Consider the following 20,554-nt stretch of genomic DNA (forward strand, 5'->3'; position numbering starts at 1 on the left):
GGGAAACTTTAACCTGTATCTGGAGCCCAGGCAAAGACAGACAAGTTTCTTTGTTATTTATGTATGTTGGTGAATAGATTTTCTCTTAGTTCACACTTTCACTAAAGGTAAACTGTTCAAAGGCTCAGCTTATGTGAAGATCTGAGTTCCAACCATCTTTGTGACACTTGCCGGAGGCCTAGTCTTGTGTCCCCACACACTGACACTCACATGCTTCTGTTGCAGAGTAACAAACTGACCCCACTGGAGGCCACTATAGCACAGATGAGCAAAATTTTTCCATGAAGAACCACCATTACTACTAATGCTGTCTGAGGAAAAAATTAAAAACTACTTTGACTTCAGTTGTATTTGGAAATGAAATGGGTTTTTATTCATATCAAAAGCAATCATATACATTATAAAAAGTAGTGATGTATAGAGGTGCATTATTTTAAATCTACTGATAGTACTTGTCGCACTTGAGGATTGATTATAAACCCTCCATAATATTTCTGCTAATTCCCTTACTTTGAACGTTACTTACAGAGGACTCCTGTTCCAATGGTGATACTAATAATTAATAATCAAAAGTTATATAGACAAGAGGAAAAATATCAACCACACTGAAAATCCAACATTTGATAAGCAATCTGAATAGAGATTTCTCAAGAGTGAAGAATGAATTTTACCTGATATATGTTAGACAACAAACAAGCTCAAGTCTTGAAATTCTGACTGATTCTGAACTAGTACTTGGATTTGAGTGTGGTTCAAGTTTGGTAAATAGGTTTAAACGTCAAATCCGACACTGAGGACAATACAATTTGTTACAGTTAAGGAACACAGACTTTGGCACCAAATATTTACATCTTTTCCATTCTCATTTGAAATGGATGCTTCCATTTCTATGACCACTGAGTATGAAGTGATAATATATTTCATTTTGAACAACTGGTCTTTCTGAAAAATACAAAGAAAAAGCAATGATGACATTAAAAGTTGACTCACCACTGTCCTCTGTTTGTTGGGCAGGAAGACTCTAACGATAGGTTTTTGTGGTGACTTAGGGTTGCTCCGTGACACATCTGTGGGATTTTGAAAAACTGAAAGAGATGAAGGTAGCACTGAAAGGCTAGAAGAGGAAGAAGATGTAACGGTGTCCGTTGATGCAGAACTAGAAACAGAAAAATCAGTTCCATTCCCCAGGGATTCCAATAACTGTTGTTCTCTTTGTTGGAGGGCATCTAGCTTGCTGGTGTATTCTTCATAGGCCTATAAAATAAAGTAGACTTACATTGAATCTGGACTTTTTCCTTACAGTAATAAAAGGAAATAGGAAATTTAAGTCTTTGATTATAACCTCCTTATAATCTAGCTAACAGGGTTTTAAGTTACAAGTTACAAATAAGTGCTGAAGTACTGTAAAGAAATACATTTACCTTTAAATTGATAAATCTTTTGTTATAAGACACTACATTACATGGAGAAACTGACACATATATATGTGATGAATAGAATATATATGAATATTAATATACATAGTATTTGCAATTTTCTGGTCAAATCACAATTTGCCTTCCAAACCAGACCTAACATAAGATAAAACATCACACTACTTCAATGATAAGTAGCCCCTCCATTAAAAAATTTTTTTCCATAAAAGTTATAGGCATATAAAGTTTCATACCACACATATATACACACACTCTCCCTCCCTCTCTCTCTCTCTCAAAGAAGAAAGAAAAATTGAAAAGGAGATGAAGTGATAGATTTGTCAAAAAAGAGGACTTAGGTACACAGTGCCAGATCTCACCATTACCATCAAAACCTCCTCAATAGGGCTTGGAGACATATAACTGCCACCTTCTTTCTGAAATAACTATCAGGTAAAATAATTTATTTTTCTCACTATGAATATCTGATGACCTCCTTCCCCATCAAATACTTCTTAGAGAATGGAAATTTATTTGAAAAGGTGGCTTACACACTGCAGTAAAGAAATTCTGGGGCCATTATCCATCATGGTATCTTTCTACAAGTTTCATTTGACTAAAGCTATAAAGTCAAATGACCACATAAGATACCATATTCTAAAAGAAGATTCTTGAAAACAGAATGAAATTGAAAGTAAAGAGATGGAATGAATTGGAATATATATGTTTATGGTTCTTTTCTTTTTAAAGATTGCCACCTAAGCTAACCACTGTTGCCAATCTTCTTTTTTTTTTTTTTCCTGCTTTTTCTCTCCAAATCCCCCCAGTACATAGCTGTATACTTTAGTTCTGGGTCCTTCTAGTTGTGGCATGTGGGACGCCACCTCAACATGGCCTGATGAGCGGTGCCATGTCCGCGCCCAGGATCCAAACAGGCAAAACCCTGGGCCGCCAAAGTGGAGCACGTGAACTTAACCACTCGGCCACGGGGCTGGCCCCGTCCATGGTTGTTTAAGGTAGTGGTAACCACCTTCCCCCAACCATAGTCCACCATTTCTCCCTATCACCCCAAAGAGATGCAATACTACAAACATTCATGGAAGGTTACAACGGAGAATCATAGATTTTAAAATGGCATTTCTCATCTCTCAAGGATTTTACTATTGGGCTGAAGAGAAGCAGAAAGACGTATTTTTATTTGTGTAAGTGCTGTACATGAGAAATAAAGAACCTTCTTGATAGAAGGTGAGATGAGGAAGCAAGGGGCCTTAAAAGATTAGCATTTAGATGGATGGAGTGAGTGGGGAGAAGAGAGTACTGTGCACAGGAGAAATTCTTTGAAAAAGTAAGGAGATAAGACATTTTAAGACAAGAAAAACTATAGACTAGTATAGCTGAATGTCTGGGACATAGTAAGGGATCAACATATATCTGTGGAATTCAAATGAAGAATAGGAACACAGGGAAACAATACGACTGGAAAAATGAGTAAGGGATCAAATTGTAGAGAGGATATATATACCATGCTATGAAACCTGAACTTCATTCTACAAGCAAGGAGAATTATCAAAGGTAGAAGAGAATGAAGGAGAAATTCCAGTTCAACAAGGGCCACTGTACCTGGTATGCTAGATCTTACCATATAATTTTGACAAAAAAGGGAAAATACTAAAATGAGCTACTCAGGTAAACAGCCTAAACTACACAAAAATGCCCTCTTCTTCTTTACAACCTACTCATTGTCCTACACTGACCCTGAATTGTTTCATAGCATTTCAGGGCATTATAACCACACCAATTCAAAATTTTCTGAGCTGTATTTCTATTTAGCTTTCACTTCCAAGGGCTAATTACTTAAGAGCATCTCTTTCAATATGATCCACTTACTGAACCTTTAATCATTTAATAAATATATATTGAGCATACATGTGCCAGGTACTGTTTGGGGCTCACACTGCAAAAATAGACTGACACCATTTCTACACTTTCAAGATTATACAGACACAGTTTGGGAAAAAAAAGTTCCTCTTTGCATAAATTAAATCTTCTTATACTGTCATCTTGGCAGTACATTTACTGCACAAGGTTAGCCTTAGAAAAAGTAATAAATTTTCTGAATGTTATCTCTTTATGAAAATGTTAGCCTTAATTTTTGAAAATATACTATCCCCTCCCTTGTAGATTACGGACTATTACTTCATTGCATTTATCAATAGCTCTTCCTTAAATACAAAACATTTACATGCTTATTCCACCTCTCTCCATCCTCACAGTTGCAATCTACCAAGGAACTTGCCTACCTTGTTTTGTAAGTGGCTTGGCTCATTTCACCCCATTATCCTGGCTGCATTCAGTGTGGATGCTGACTACTCTTTTAACACTCCTGCCTTAAAGTTCTTTAAACCTCTTATCTCTAAAGGCATTTATTTCCACTTTACCTTTCAGATCCAGAGAACACTACAGTTCTTTACAAAAGAGTTCCAAAGGAGGGCTAGATCTCAATTTGGAACCTCCCATGCCCCACTACACACACATTTACCCCACCTTCTTAAATTTCCATCTAACTAACATATTAACCTGTTCATGGTCAACATTCATCCCTTCAGGTTTCTCAGATTTGGGTCTTTGTTGTCTTACTTCCCATACTTTGTGGCTCACCATTTCAACAATGCCACTGGTAACATCTTAGTTTCCCTGCTGATACTTATTCTCTTACTAATTTGCCTGTCAAATACCAATTTGGGGTAAATCCTACCACTCGATTCTTTCTCTTAGGTTACCACACATTGCTGGAGAAAATAATAAAACTAGGCCAATTAGTTCCACTATCAATTCATGGAATTTAGTCTTTCACACTACTGCGTGGAAAATTTTACCTATTTTTAACATCACATTACATTCCTCACAATACTTATTCCAACCCTTTCTATGCTTCTCTGGCTCCTAACTTTATCCCCTAAAATTTAATTCACTGAGAAAATGGCATTACCTTCAAATTTACTCTGAAGATCAAAGCCATCATATAAAAGCTTCCTCTTCTTTGTCTAAGCAATTCTCCACCTCTTTCCCCATCCCTCTTCTGCTCTCAATTTAGCACCAGCACTGGGTGTTTAGGGCCTCTTCCACGGTGGCCTTGGCACACTGATATCTCCATTTTCTCTTATATCTTCCAACTTTCCTTTTCCTCTGTTTTCTTACCCTACAAATATGAGCAAGTCCTCTCACATAAATGCACAGTTCAACCACCACCACCACCACCAACAACAAAATTCCTTAGGTTTTTCAAGATGTTGCAGATAGCAGATATTTTTCCAGAAGGCAGCTTTCCAAAACCCCATACCTTCTCATGAAAAGCCTACCTATTTTTCAAAGTCTAATTCAAAGTTCACCTTTATAAAATCCAAAAGAGGTATTCTTTCTCTTCACCTCCTTTAGAGTATTATCACTCTCTTCCTTATATGGCAATTTTTTCCTCATTTGTGCAACAATTTTGTAAGGATTAAATGAGATAATACAGATAAAAGAAATTGTATTGCAGAGACTACCAACAAATATTTTTATTATAGTAATAAGTTGTACTAGTAATTTTCGTTGTAGTTATTGCTGTTACTACTTACTACTTAGCTGAGTTCTTGTCATGACTCTACTAAACTATAAGCTAGTTGAGGGTACAGAGCATGTCATTTATTTTTTAACTCAAAAAAAAAGAATCTAAGAACACTTAATATTACTAAGATGACAATACTCCCTAAATTGATCTGCAGATTCAATGTAATCTTTATCAAAATCCCAGTTGGTTTTTTTGTGTGTGTGTGTGTGTGTAAGATTGTCTCTGTGCTAACACCTATTGCCAATCTTCTTTTTGCTTGAGGAAGATTGGCCCTGAGCTAATATCTGTGCCAATCTTCCTCTATTTTCTCTGTAGGACACCACCACAGCATGGCTTGAAGAGCGGTATGTAGGTCTGTGCCTAGAATCTGAAACTGCAAACCCCAGGCCACGAAAGTGGAGCATGCGAACTTAACCACTATGCTACCAGGGCAACCTCCCATTTGGTTTTTTGCAGAAATACACAAGGTGATCTTAAAATTCATACGGAAGTGCAAAGGACACAGAATAACTAAAACAATCTTGAAAAAGACAAAGTTGAAGAATTTACATTTCCAGATTTCAAAAGTTACTACAAAGCTACAGTAATTGAAACAGGTGGTATTGGAATAAGGATTCACATACAGAACAACAGAATAGAATTGAGAGCCCACAAATAAAGCCTTACATTTATGGTCAACTGATTTTCAACAACGGTGTCAAGATAATTCAAGAAGTAAAGAAGAGTCTTTTCAACAAATGGTGCTGGTATAAATGAATATCTACACGTAGAAGAATAAAGTTGGACTAATACCTGACATCACATTCAAAAATTAACTCAAAATGGGGGCTGGCCCCGTGGCCGAGTGGTTAAGTTTGCGCGCTCCGCTGCAGGCGGCCCAGTGTTTCGTCGGTTCGAATCCTGGGTGCGGACATGGCACTGCTCGTCAGACCACGCTGAGGGAGCGTCCCACATGCCACAACTAGAGGAACCCACAACGAAGAATACACAACTATTTACCGGGGGGCTTTGGGGAGAAAAAGGAAAAAATAAAATGTTTAAAAAAAAAAAAATTAACTCAAAATGAATCACACACCTAAAAGTAAGAGCTAAAATCACAAAAGTCTTAGAAGAAAACATAGGAATAAACCATCATGACCCTGGATTAAGCAATGGTTTCTTAGATACAACACACTAAAAACACAGCAACTGCAGAAAAAATAGATAAAACGGACTTCATCAAAATTAAAGGTTTTATGCTTCAAAAGACACTCTCAAAAGAGTGAGAAAAAAGACATCACACAAAATGAAAAAACATTTACAAATCATATCTCATGAGGATCTACTATCCAGAATATATAAAGAACTATTACAACTCAATAACAAAAAGACAAATAACCCAGTTAAAAAAAAAAAAAAATGGGCAAAGGATGTGAATTAGACATTCTTCCCAAGAAGATATACAAATAAGCACAAGAAAAAGATGCTTAACTCACTAGTCACTAGGGAATTTCAAACCAAAGCTACAATGAGACATCAATTCACACCTGCAAGGATGGATTAAAAAAACCCAAAAAAACAAAAATTAACAAGCGTTGGTGATGATGTGGAGAAACAAACCCTCATACATTGCTGGTAAGAATGTAAAATGGTGCAACCACTTTGGAAAAAAGTCTGGTAGTTCCTCAAAAAGTTAAAACATAAGAGTTACCATAGGAAATAGGCATATAACCAAGAGAACCAAAAACATGTCTATACAAAAACTTGTACGTGGATGTTCACAGTAGCTTTATTCATGATAGCCAGAAAGTGGAAACAACCCAAATTCTATCAATTGATAAATGGATAAACAAAATGTTAGACATCCATGACGGATTACTATTAAGCCATAAAAAGAAATGAAATACCATTACATGCTACAACATGAACGATTTTGAAAACATTGTGCTAAGTAAAAGCAGCCTGTCACAAAAGGCCACATCCTATACGATTCCATTGACATGAAATGTCCAAACAAGCCAACTCACAGAGATAGAAAGTACATTAGCGGTTGCCAGGGGCTTGAGGGAATGACTGCTAATGGGTAAAAGCGTTTCTTCCTGGGGTGTTGAACATATTTTGGAATTAGACAGTGGTGATGATTGCACAACTTTGTGTATATACTATACACTGAATTGTATACCTTAAAAAAGTGAATCTTATAGTATGTGAATTATTTCTCAATTAAAAATGGGAGGAAAATTATCTAAGGATCTACTTAATTAAAACATAATGGGAAAAAGCAGTGAAATAAAAATTTTATTTTTTATCATCAGTTCATTAAATTTATTCTTATTGAACTTAATCTCACAAGATAGAACGAAATGTTGAAAACTGTCCCCAACTGATATTTAATGCACTGCTCTGCATTCCACAGGAAGCACCTGGCTTCCAGTATTCTGTTCAGTGCAGTATTGGTTTTGATAAAATATCTCTGCACATTTTATGGGTTCTACACAAACTAAAGATCAGAAAAGCTGTCAGCATCACAATAATGATACAGCAAATAAAAGAACAGGCTCTGAATTCAGAATGTCTGGCTTCAAACTTTGGCCACACCATTTACTAGTTGTGTAACCTTGGCCATGTTATTATTAAACCTCTTTGTGCCTGAATTTCTCCATCTATAAAATGGAAATGAGAACAGTAAGTATAACTCACATGGTGGGTTGAGGATTACATCATCTATTGTATGCTTGGAACAGTACCTGGTATATAGTAAGTACTCAATAAATGTTAGGAGCTATTATTGTCATCATCCATCCATCTGCAGGGAACTCTAGCATATATATAAATTCAGCGGTAGCTAGGACTCAGTATTAACACTAGATATGTAGGGTGATTCCAGAAACACTATCCTTTTCCTCTAGGCTCCAATATATCAGGCCCAGAAAGAAGAACCTACTACTAGAAAAGCAGGTAGCATTATATGCTAGTAGGTATTCAAGTAATCTGTTAGATGAATGAATACAGAAAAACTGGGAGAAAAATAAAAAGTTCTGGGAAATGACTTTTCAGGGCAAACTTATCTTTTCTTCCTTTGGATGATGGTAGAAAAAAGGAAATGAAAGACTGAAAAGACAAATGTTAAATTATAGTACTATAGCTCATTTCACTGTAGTCATCATTAAGGGAATCAACAGAATATTAATTTTTACTCATCTGTCAGTAGGAGAAAATCTAGAACAATTTAAAAGCTAGTTTTTAAATAAATTAGTACGTGGAAAAAAAGAAACGAGAATTTCTGATGGTGATATAATTGATTTTTCTCTGTTTTGCTATAAGGAAGAGATGCAGAGATAGGTAAAGATTTGTCTTCCTATGGAAACATCAAAGGTGTTTCTGATGAAATGCTATGGAATAACTATAGCACAACTTCTATTTGCCAGTGCACACACTAATCTGAAGCTCATTGTGAACACTGGAAAAATTTTACTTATTTCAGGAAACATAAGCATAGTCTCTGGTCTAGGGGTTTATGTGACCCCAATCTGGTCAGTGAGATGTAAAGAAAAGACTTGTAGAAAATTTTTGGGAAAGACTTTCCTCCTTGAAAGAGCTCAATACACAAGAGCATCTCTGTGATCCCTGGTTCCTGCTTTGAGCAGTTGTGTGTGAGGGCAAGATTCTCAGATCTGCTGCAGTCATGACAGAAAAGCCAAGACTGTAGAGATCCACTCCAGCATCTGACAACTTTGAGCTGTAGAACCAATCTTAGAAGAATTTACCTCCATGCTTCCTGCTATGGAGGGAAAAATAAAACCTCTATTTGTTTGGGCAACTTGTTATTGGATGTTTCTGTTTCTTGCAGCTAAAAGCATTTGTAATTTTTATAGGTCTCCTAGATTTATTCTCTAATTTTTCTCATCTTTCCTCTAATATTTTCCATCTCTGTTTTTATTCTTTCTGGAAGATTTCCTTAACTTTCTATCTTACAACATTTGTTTATTTATATGCACACACAGACACAGACACACTTAAATTTTCTGCTATACTATTTTAAGTTCCAAGTGCTCTTTCTTGCTCCCTATTACTTTTCCTTCTTTAGTACAGCCACAAAACAGGAACAGATTACCATATCATCTCTCTGATGTCAATTATAGTTATTTTCAAGTTTCTTCTGCTCTCTGCACTGTTTCCGAGTTCCTTTTGACTATTTCTGCCATTATCTTTCCTGTTAAAAGCCTTCTTTAAATATCTGGTTATTCTTAGTTGTCCATTCATATTTAAGAGCTAAGGACTTGTAAGACGTCAATGCTACCCAAAGCAATCTATAGACTCAATGCAATCCATATCAAAATCCCAATGTGCTCACAGTAATATAAAAATCCATCCTTAAATTCTTATGGAATCTCAAGGGATCCCAAGGAGCCAAAACAATCTTGAATAAGCAGAACAAAGTTCAAAGTCTCACACTTCCTGATTTCAAAACTTATTACAAAGCTGCAGTAATCAACTCAGTGTGGTACTGATATAAAGTTAAGACATATAGACCAATGGAATAGAATAAAGAGCCCAGAAATAAATTCTTGAATATACGGTCAAATGATTTTTGACAAGGACACTTGTCAAAATATCCAATCAGTGGGAAAGGACAGTCTTTTCAACAAATGGTGCTGGGAAAACTGGATATACAGATGCAAAAGAATGAATTTGGACCCTTACCTTACACCACATACAAAAATTAACTCAAAATGGATCAAAGACCTAAACATAAGAGATAAAACTATAAGACTCTTAGAAGAAAACATAGGGGAAAAGCTCTGGACATTGGATTTGGCAATGATTTCTTGGATATGACATGAAAGGTACAGGCAACAAGAGGAAAAATTGATAAGTTAAACTTCATCAAAATAAAGAACTTTTGTGTATCAAAGGACACTATGAAGAGAGTGAAAAGGGAACCCAAGAGAATGGGAGAAAATACTTGCAAATCAGGTATCTGATTAGGATTGATATTCAAATATATAAAGAACTCCTACAACTCAACAACAACAAAAACAAACAACCCAATTAAAATATGGGCAAAGGACTTGAATAGACATTTCTCCACAGAAGAAACACAATGGCCAATAAGCACATAAAGATGCTCAACATCATTAGTCATCAGGAAAATGCAAATCAAAACCACGAGATACCACTTCACATTCATTAGGATGGCTATTATAAAAACAAAGCAAAACAGAAAGTAAGTGTTGGCAAGGAGGTGGAGTAACTGGAAGTCTTACGTACTGCTAGCAGAATGTAAAATGCAGCTGCTAGGGAAAACAGTATGGCAATTCCTTAAAAAATTAAATATAGAATTACCATAAGACTCAGTAATTCCACTTCTGGGTATATACGCAAAAGAAGTAAAATGAGGGATTCAAACATTTGTACGCCCAGATTCATAGCAGCATTATTCACAATAACCAAAAGGTGGAAACAACTAACCATCGAAAGATGAGTGGATAAACAAAACGTGGTATATACATGTAATGGAATGTTATTCAGCCTTCAATAAGAAGGAAATTTTGACACAGGCTACAACACGGATGAACCTTGAAGACATTATGCTAAGTGAAGTAAACCATTCACAAAAGGACAAATATTGTATAATTCCACTAATATGAGATTCCTAGAATAATCAAACTCATAGAGACAGAAAGGACAATGGTGGGTCTCAGCACGTAATCAGTAGACCTGATTTTTCAGTGAAGGGCCTTCAAATATGAGTACCCACAGGTCTTTTCCCTGGGCTGGTCAACTTTCCCCAGGGAGGAATACTGTCATTTCCAGCAAGGCTCCTCTTCATACTATATCAAATGGTATAGTATTTTTCAATGTTCAGTGTTCAATGTTTTAACTCGTGTATATGTTTACTGTCTGTAATAACCTCCCCTGATTAAAATATAAGCTGCTTGAAGGCAGAGATTTTTGTTTTTTGTTTTTAACTGCTATATCCCAGAGCCTAGAAAAGTACAAATATTAGCAGGTACTCAATAAATATCTGTTCAATTAATGAACTGAAAATTTATGGCGCACTTACGTGTCAGGAACTATGCCATTTCATAATTATAAACTCAATCCTTAAATTAACACATGTGTGATACTGTTCCCATTTTACCAATGAGGTGCGATATGGGGAGGTTAGGTAACTTGTCTGAAGAAACTAAGGCACAGCTGGAATTCAAACATACAGTCTGTGTGATTCCATGGTTCATCTTAACCACCACATTATACTGCCTTCTACAGAGAAACTGGTTACTATTTAGTCTTCAAGAATAAGAATCTACATGTTAATGATATAACCTATGAGGCATAGTCTGTTGTAAACTGTCGTAGTTAGGCGTAATGCAAATAGTAAAAAGCCTGAAGAATGTGTGCATGGAGGAAGAAGTCAATGCCTGCTGTAATGAGACAGGGTTATTGATGCAAATTATTGCATCTGAGGGGAAGGGAAAGTCTCCCAAGACACAGAAATGGTTGGCAGAAAAACTGCTGGTTAAGCAAGGAATTACTATTTTCACCAAGATACCTGCTTCCTTATGACACCTTTGCTTGTCCTCCTCAGACATACAAACAAAATAGATAGCATGGGATATTAGAAAGTACACTGACTAGTATTTAGAGGTATCAATTCTAGTTCTAACTGGCAGTGTGCTCTGGGATAAGCCATTTGAAGAAGAGAACAGCTTATTACCAGTTATTTCCAAACTTCCAAGTTTATTTTAGAAATGCAAGCTTACTGTCTGACGAAATTCTAAAGATTTAACTTGCCTTTTAAAGTAATTAGATTACTAAATTAGAAGTTTAGTTTACGTGTCTGTCAATCTATGCATAAAAATCTCTGGCATTTGAAGATAAATGGTAACCTGATCATTTGTAATTTAGGGTTATCTCCCTGTATGACTAGTGATTACAGCTGGAGCCCGCTTTTATAGAGACAGGCAGCATGTATGCGCAGCGCTAAGCAGCATGGGCTGTGGAGCCTGACTGCATAATTCCCTAATAGCTTGTTTGCTGTGGAACCTGAGACACTTACATAAGGATACTAATGCCAAGAAAGCTTATTTGCTATTATAATAGTAACTAGTACCTCATAGGATTGAAAATAATGACTAACTCTATAAATTTACAATGATGCTCAAGGCTTGATACAAAAGCCTCAAGGCACTATTAAACAGTAAAGCTAAGCAATTTTGACCTATCTAAATATTGTAAATTTTATCTATAAGGAAGCAAAAACCTGAGACTCGTGATGTCTTCAAAGGAACAACTGATGTACATGTGGGAAAAAGAAAAAGGAAGGAAAAACCAAGTTGGGGAGAGAATTCGTTCAGGAAAAGAGACAACTTACAAAATTCTCCCCATTTTCTAATATGGTAACTAGTTTGCTGACCACCACAACAGAAAGCTTTCTCTCTCTTGTTTTTTTAAGAAGTTTTTTTTACCAGAGTAATATTTTGAAGTTTATATACAACTTCTCCCTTAAGGGAGTTTTGACATTTTTCAAATTACAAAATATCACATATTTATTTTAACCAGTGAAACAAGATTAACAAGTATAGTAAAGACAAAGCTAATTCTTTCTTCCCATGTCTGTTTCTAATACCACCTCCTAAGATAACCAATATTATCAGTACAAATGCTTTTTATAAGTTCATTTTTTCTTTTCAAAATTACAGATATGATAATCAAAAGCTTACCTCCAGATATATTGATGGTGGATTATGCTCCCCACCAAATTTGTCCAATAGGGCCTCTATATGTTCCTGTGTCAATTTAATCATTTGTTTGATATTCCATACCTAAAAAATATTTTAAAAGAATTTACATAAAAATGATTTAGGATATGAATTAGAAATATTTTAATATTTCTATTAAAATAGTGCAGTAACTGCCAGTGTTTCTTGAAATTTAGAGCTTAGAGAACTTAGAGATCATTTAATATAGTGGTTTTCCCCTTTTATTATTAAACATCTTCAAATTTTTTTCTATACTAGTAATACAATATATTCTCAACTATAAAAGATTCAAATAACATATGAGTATTCATAATAAATGATGAAAATCTCTTTTCACCTTCCCCATATTCCTGGGCGCCCTGCCAAAAGTATTGTTTACAGTTTGGTATGCATCCTTCCACATCTCCTTTTTATTCAAGTAAAAAACAAATACATACATATATAAAAAACAAATCATATAAATATTACATATAAAAATATTTTTAACAATTGCTTTTTCACTGAACGTGCCTCAGAATTCTTTCCATGTCAATACATACACATATTTTACTCCTTTTAAATGGCTGCATAGGCATCCTTTTAAATGGCTGCGTTAAGTATAGATACATTCATTTCATAATAATGCTATGACACTGCTTATTTCAATGGTCTTCAAGCTTCAAGAGTAACCTGAGGTTAGGAGGACATGGATAACTTTAGGAGAATCAATTTCCAGATCCTTAGTGTCTATTTGTACTCTTCCTAATTGATCTGCTTTAAAATTAGTTTTCCTTTCTTCCTCTCCTTTTAAAATCACCATTTTGTAATTCTTCACTTTATAAAAGAAAGGCAAAGTACTTATCCATCTCAAATCCTACTAAGGTGCACCGTTCTGATACGTATAAACTCCAAAGTATCCAACAAATAAGAGAAGAGCGAAAATCCCTTGAGAGAAAAGGTGGAAAAAAATGAAGACCTTTTTTTAATCAATGAAACAAATTCTTGGCAAGCCTCCAAGTCTTATCCATTTATCCAGCCAGCCTAGAATTTAGAAGTCTTGTGGTTACAATACAGGCACATATTAACATATTTATTTTAAGATAAGTAAGAAGTCAGATTTTTTTTTTGTTGATGAAAAATGAGTCCAATTTATCTGAGCAGTTTGAGAACCTGCTTTACAAATTACACTATACAGTATATACTCTCTATAAATTGAAAGATCTAAACCTGCAATTTCAAGGTGTGACCAAAAGGGGACTTAACATAAATATAATACACACTAGAAATTATGGTCTTTTAAACTACTTAAAGTTATAATTAAAAAATGTGAGATAATTTAAAAATGCACAATGGGTATAAATGAGCAAAGGGGTTTCAGGACCTTTGGTTTATTTCATAATTCCCTTACAAGAGGATATTTAGATTATTGTAGCTTTCTCCACTTCAAACAAGGCTTCAATGAATAGTCTGAACTGCCTTTCTGGGAAGGGTGCAAGTTTTCCTTTTATTATTGAGGCATAGGATTCCTGAATTGAAGGATATGCACATTTAAAAAATAAATATGCCAAATGGCCTTCCAAAAGAAAAAATGTACCAAGTCATACCCCTATCCACAGGGTATGAGTCTACCCTTTTCCCACAATCCCACCAACATCAGGTATTATCAAACTTCTAAATTTTTACCAATCTTAAGGGGAAAAGATGATCTTGTTGTTTTAATTTGTATTTCGCAGAAAGTTGAGCATTTTTCATGTATTTGGCCATTTAAGTTTCTTTTTGGAAAATTCCCTATCCATATTCCTTCTCCCTTTTATTCTATTTGTTTTTCTTGCTGTTATATAGATACCCTTCATCCTGAAAATTCTGGATATTAATTCTTATTCTCCTACAAATGTTGCATCTTTCCTTGTTTTTCACTTTGTCTCTTTTGTCATATAAAGTCTTGCTACTCAAAGTGTGGTCCATAGACCAACAGCAGCATAATCTCCAATAAGTTTGTCAGAGCAGCAGAATCTCAGGCCCCATTTCAGACCTACTCAACTTTAACAAAATGATCCATATTAAGGTTCAAGAAACAATGACAGAAGTTCCAAAGTTTTTCTACAGTCAGATCTTACAAAATTTTCCTTTATGACTCCCTTGCTAATATCTCATATCCCCCCAAAAACTATCAGATGTCTTCTTTTCCCTAGATTCACTTACTCCCTAGGTGATGATCTTATCCAGTCTTGTGACTTTATATGCCAAATACGGACTGATGAAGCCCCAATTTTTAAATCCAGCTCTCTCAACTCTATACTTTTTTTGTCCAACTGCCTACTCAACATCTCTACTAAGATAATAGGCACCTCAAACTTAACATGTTCAAAGACTAATTTCTCATTTGCCAGCATCCCCCAAAAACGTGTTTTTCCTATAGTCTCTTCATCTCAGAAAATGACGAACTCCATTCTTTAAGTTGCTCAAACCAAAAGCTTTAGTGTTATTCTTGACTCTCTTTTTGTCACACCTGACATCCAATCCATCTCCAGATCAAAATATATGCAGAATCAGACAATTATTCACCTTCTCTACCATTATCACTCTGTTCCAAGCCACATCGTTTCTCTCTTTATTCCAATAGTCTCTGAGGTGGTCTCTCCTGTTTCACTTCTAGAACGACACAGTAGCTAGGGTAATCTCTTAAAACTATAACTTCAGATCATATGGCATTCTTCTGCTCAAAACCCTCCAACAGCTTCCCAAGCAAAAATCACCAAAGTCCTTACAACAGTCTACAAAACAACAGGGCAATAGAAAATGTTAAGATTGGTTAGGTAAGGCAGGATCAGACCATGAACGTCTGGAAGTCAGATTTCTTATCTTCCCAAACAAAAGTAATTTTATATCCAAAGAATGAAGAAAAATCACTAGTCGTAGCTGGAATTAGAAACAATTAATCTGGGAGGGAAAATTCTTTCAGATTTCCCCAGAAGAGTAAGAAAACTGATGATACTTATAAAATAGAAATATATTAAAAAGTAGACTAAGATATTATAAAGTTAACAGTAGATATATACTTTTGGCCTTACAATGCCTTCTTGGAAAAACAAGAAAATCTCTTACAGCAATCATAAAAGAAAAATGAAAGAATTAAAAACAAAAACAAAAAACTTCAAGAAAGGTACTAGAATATTTCCTGTTTTGATCTCTTTAGTAGACTACAGCAATTAAAATTAGGCAATCTCAGTAAACAATTGATCATTTCTGATCTTCAAATTGCAAGATTCTCACTCCAAAAAAAGGTTGTTTTTTTTTTTTTCTTAAAGCCTAGCTCAGAAGATGCCTATGTGAAAACATAAATGCAGACAAACTGCCATGGAAGGAACTGTACGGTAGCAACAGCACAAAAGAACTACAGCCACTGGCTCCCCTCCACCCAATAAAAAGGTATGAGGTTCAGATTATTATATGATTGGTTTCTACCAAACCTTTAAAGAAAATGTAATATCAACTACTAATAGGTGATAGTATAGAAAAAAAATCATCCAAATTCATTTTATGAAGCTGGCAAAATCTAGATGTCAAAACTTGACAAATACAAAAAAACCAAACCACAAAATAATCCACCCTGTAAGAATAGACCTTAAAAACTCTTAAATATATTTCAGTACTCTCTCTATGTTTTTTTGTTTTAAGCTTTTATTTTTTTCCTTTTTCTCTCCAAAGCCCCCCGGTACATAGTTGTATATTCTTCGTTGTGGGTCCTTCTAGTTGTGGCATGTGGGACGCTGCCTCAGCGTGGTTTCATGAGCAGTGCCATGTCCGTGCCCAGGATGTGAACCAACGAAACACTGGGCCGCCTGCAGCGGAGCACGTGAAACTAACCACTTGGCCACGAGACCAGCCCCTCTATTTTTTTTTTTTAATCAAGGATAGTCATTCACTAGGAATCCAGTAACATAATACTTAATATTAATAGGTCAAAGGAGAAAATTATGAGACTAGTCTAATAAATGCCAAAAAAAAAAAAGATCATTACCAAAGGTAAAAAATTTTAAAAAGAGAGAGACATTTCCTCTCCTACAATTTCAAGAAAATTGTTAAAAGAATCATGGTACTGAAAGCAAGAAGGCCAAAGCATCAGTAATTCAGTGGAAAAAATTCTGAATAATTCCTGTAAAACAGAGAATAAATATAAACAGCTTAACAAAGAAATCAAAATCAATAAATCGCAGACCAAAACATAAAAGGAAGTTTCCACTGAGATAACTCTAGATCTCCAATCTTAAAGACAACATACATAAAAAGAAAGCATGAGGAAATTATAAAGACCTGAATTTGGAATCATATAGTCATTAAAATAAAACCTCACTTGAAGTCAACAGATTAGAGCTGAAAAGAGAATTAAAGAACTAGAAGATGATTCACAGAAAATTAGCCAAAAGGCAGAGAGAAATGAATGGAAAACATGAAAGACATGAAGAACAGGATTAGCACATCTAGAAGGTAAACAGAGAATGGGAGAGAGATCGGAACAGAAGATGGCCATATTGCCGTATCTCCCATTTCCAAAACAGTTGAAAATCAAAAATACTCAGAGTAGTACAATGAGCCCTGGCCATGATAGCTAAAACTAAATCCACAACCATACAGACTGAAGTGAAAGTGCATAAAAATTCTTAAAGTCAACCAAAGAGAAAAGAAAGACAAATTAGATTGATAGCATACTCCTTAGCAACAATAAAAAGAAATAATAAAAAGAAGATAATGAAATGACTTCAAGGTGCAAAAAGAAAATAGTTGACAACCTAGAAAAAGGAAACTGAACCCAGCACAATACAAAAGAAAGAATGGCAAGGTAGGCTAAATAACAGCCCCCAAGATGTCTACATCCTAAAACCGAGAACCTGTAAATATTACCTAATATGAAAAAAGGATTTTGCAGACATAATTAAGTATCTTGAGTTAGGGATCCTGAATTACCTGGGTAGGTCCTAAATGTAAATCACAAGTGTCCTTATAAAATGGAAATTCGAGATAGATTTTACTACAGAGAATTAGGGAATGTGAAGATCTACCAGAGAAACAGGAAGATGCTAAAATTGCTGGCCTTGAAGTCGGAAGAAGGAACCATGAGTCAAGCAATGCAAGGAGTGCAGCTCTAGAAGCTAGAAAGGTAAGGAAATGTGCTCTAGAGGCAGCACAGCTTTTATGACACCTTGGTTTTGGCCTAGTGAAATCCATTTCAGACTTTCAGAACTGTTACGAGAATAAATCTGTGATGATGTAAACCACCAAGTTTGTGGTAATTTGTTATAGCAGCCACAGGGAACTAATACAAATGGGGAACCTAGACACTAATAAACATGAGGGTAAATCTAAATAAGCAAAGACTATACAAAATAACAACAATAAAAACAATAACTAAAACTAACGGAAGACATTGGCAGCACTAAAGCATTCTAAAACCCATCTATTATTCAAGAAGCAGAATCCTGGAACATCTTGTTGTGCCAAATAGATGTCAAAACAATACAGGAGCCAGCTTGAAAGGACTTCTACTCGTCAAATTTGGGAAATTTTCAGCAAAAAGAGTAAGATTTTAATTATGCATACATAAAAAAACCAAAAATTCACTAGTTCATAAAAACAAAAAGTGTTTGGTGGGAGACATTTGCCACCTACAGTTACATCTTTAAAAAATTAAACATTCATGGAAGAGAATTATGCACTTATCTTCCCTTTTTATGAAAAACTATAGTTATTTCCATTTGAAGTGGGATGCTCTTCTTTACAGAAGAACACCAGCTAATATGAAATAACTGATTCAGGAAAGGATCAAAGGACGCTAAAACTACTAGGTAAAAAGTTGATGGAAAACAGGATACTCACATTGTGTCAAAGTATTTCGCTACAGATTAAACACAAAAGGAAAAACACACCTTTTCAAGGAGAGATGAGGCTTAAAATCATTAGTAGTGGGACAACCTGACAAGTGACTCTTAATGTGATGTGACATAAATGATACATTATCTATCATCCATAAAGTATACTTACAAAATATTTAAATAGAATCTAATCAAACCTTTATACTCAGCTTCTAGTTTAAAACAAACAGGAGATACAGAAATATGCTGAAAGCACCACAATGAAATAAACAAATATGGAACGTGAGACAGTCTATAAGTCATTTACCTTCTCTTTTAAAGTCAAAGCCGTAACAATCAGACAAATCCAAAATGTGGGACATTCCAGGACAAGTGTCCTGGTCCCTTTTAATAAATCATGCCATAGGAAACGAAACAGTGGGTGGTCAGTTCAAGACTACAAGACAACAACTAATTCAATGCATGCACAAGTAGATCTTAGTTCAGGGACGGAAGATAGCTATAAAAAACATTCCTGGTTTAATTACAGAAATTTGAACATGTACTAGATATAAGATTATGGAACTGTTAGTCTTGCTAGATATAAAGAGATTCCAGCCAGGTGAAATAATTTCTTTTCTTAGGTGATATAAATCAAGCAAAATGTTAACAGCTGTTGAACCTAGGCAGTGTAGGTAGTATTTACATAAATGTTCACTGCACTATTATTCAACTTTTCTGTAGCTTTGAATTTTTCCCTAAACTTTTTCTTTCTTTTTCCTTAATGTTAAGCAGTGGCCCTCTTTCTCTTCAACAATGTTTTTTCTCTTAGTCTAATTTATCTGATACTAACCCATCGACATCAGCATTTTACCATTATGTGCCTGGCATGTCCTTTCTCATCCTTTTATTTTCAACCATTGTGTGTCTCCTATAAAAGAATTAGATAGCTTTGTTAGCTTGTTTGGTTTTAAATGTACTCCACTGTGTTTTAACCAGAGAATTCAATTCATTTACATTTTTGCAACTAATTTATTTCTACCATCTTACTACATGCTTTCTATTTACAAGGCCTTTTCTTGCTTTTCTGACTTCTATGAATTGATCAAATTTTATTATTCTTACTTTTACCTCTACACAGCAGCCACATTATAGGTCACAATGCAAGTTTCATAAATACAAAAAATTGTTATCATACAGGACATATTCCTTTACCATGATGCAATTAGTTTAGAAATCAGTAACAAAATCTGAATAAATTTTTGAAAAATTCAACTTTCACTTATTGAAAAAAATGTTAGAATGTTATAAATAGGGATCTTTTAACTTAATAAAGTATATCTACAAGAAACCTGCAGCAAAATATTACAGTGAAAGGTCAAGAATAAGACATTGCTATGATATACAGGAGGTTATAATTAATAGTATGGAGATAAGATATAAGAAGAGATATAAGAATTGGAATGGTAGAGATAAAAACTTATTTGTAGGAAACATGGTATCTGTAGAAAAACCCAAGAAAAGCTATAAACCATTAGAGCTAATAACTACTAACTATAAAGACTAATTTAAGAGTTTAGCAAGATTGGTGAATATAAGATCAGGAATACAAACTTTAATAGGTGTTCCAATGGATCAGCCAGATTCATTTTAAAAAAAGATGACTTTCATAATAGAAACAAAAACTATAAAGAATCTAGGAATAAATCTAGCAAAAGATTTGCAAGACCTTTGAGAAAACACAAAATAATATGCAAGTGCACAAAAGAAGAGTGAGAAGAGACACTCAGATGACTCTAGAGGTTAATTTCCTCTCCTCTTTTGGTAGCCTGTCAAGAAGCTGACTCAACAGGTCTAAGTTCACACCATGCAAGAAAAGGCTGATGACAGCCACAGAGCTCAAGACCCTTGCCCTTTCAAATAAGGCCATTTCATCAGCCTCAAAGCCCCAATTAT

The 20,554-nt window shown here is 34.9% G+C and overlaps 1 protein-coding gene across 10 annotated transcripts in view; it reads right to left on the reverse strand.

Annotated features, from left to right (window-relative positions):
* Nucleotides 1-20,554, reverse strand: part of BRAF (B-Raf proto-oncogene, serine/threonine kinase) — a 148,234-nt gene that overhangs the window by 77,379 nt on the left and 50,301 nt on the right. For 8 of the 10 annotated variants that reach the window (XM_001496264.7, XM_070266010.1, XM_023639834.2 and 5 more), the window contains exons 2-3: nucleotides 12,732-12,833; nucleotides 991-1,254 (exon numbers count right to left, since the gene is read on the reverse strand). In XM_001496264.7, coding sequence (XP_001496314.4) covers nucleotides 991-1,254; nucleotides 12,732-12,833 — 366 coding nt within the window. The remainder of the gene's footprint in view (nucleotides 1-990; nucleotides 1,255-12,731; nucleotides 12,834-20,554) is intronic. The other 2 variants (XM_070266009.1, XM_070266008.1) reach the window with 1 other exon arrangement.

Source organism: Equus caballus, chromosome 4 (genome assembly GCF_041296265.1).
Source record: "Equus caballus isolate H_3958 breed thoroughbred chromosome 4, TB-T2T, whole genome shotgun sequence".
Taxonomy (NCBI): domain Eukaryota; kingdom Metazoa; phylum Chordata; class Mammalia; order Perissodactyla; family Equidae; genus Equus; species Equus caballus.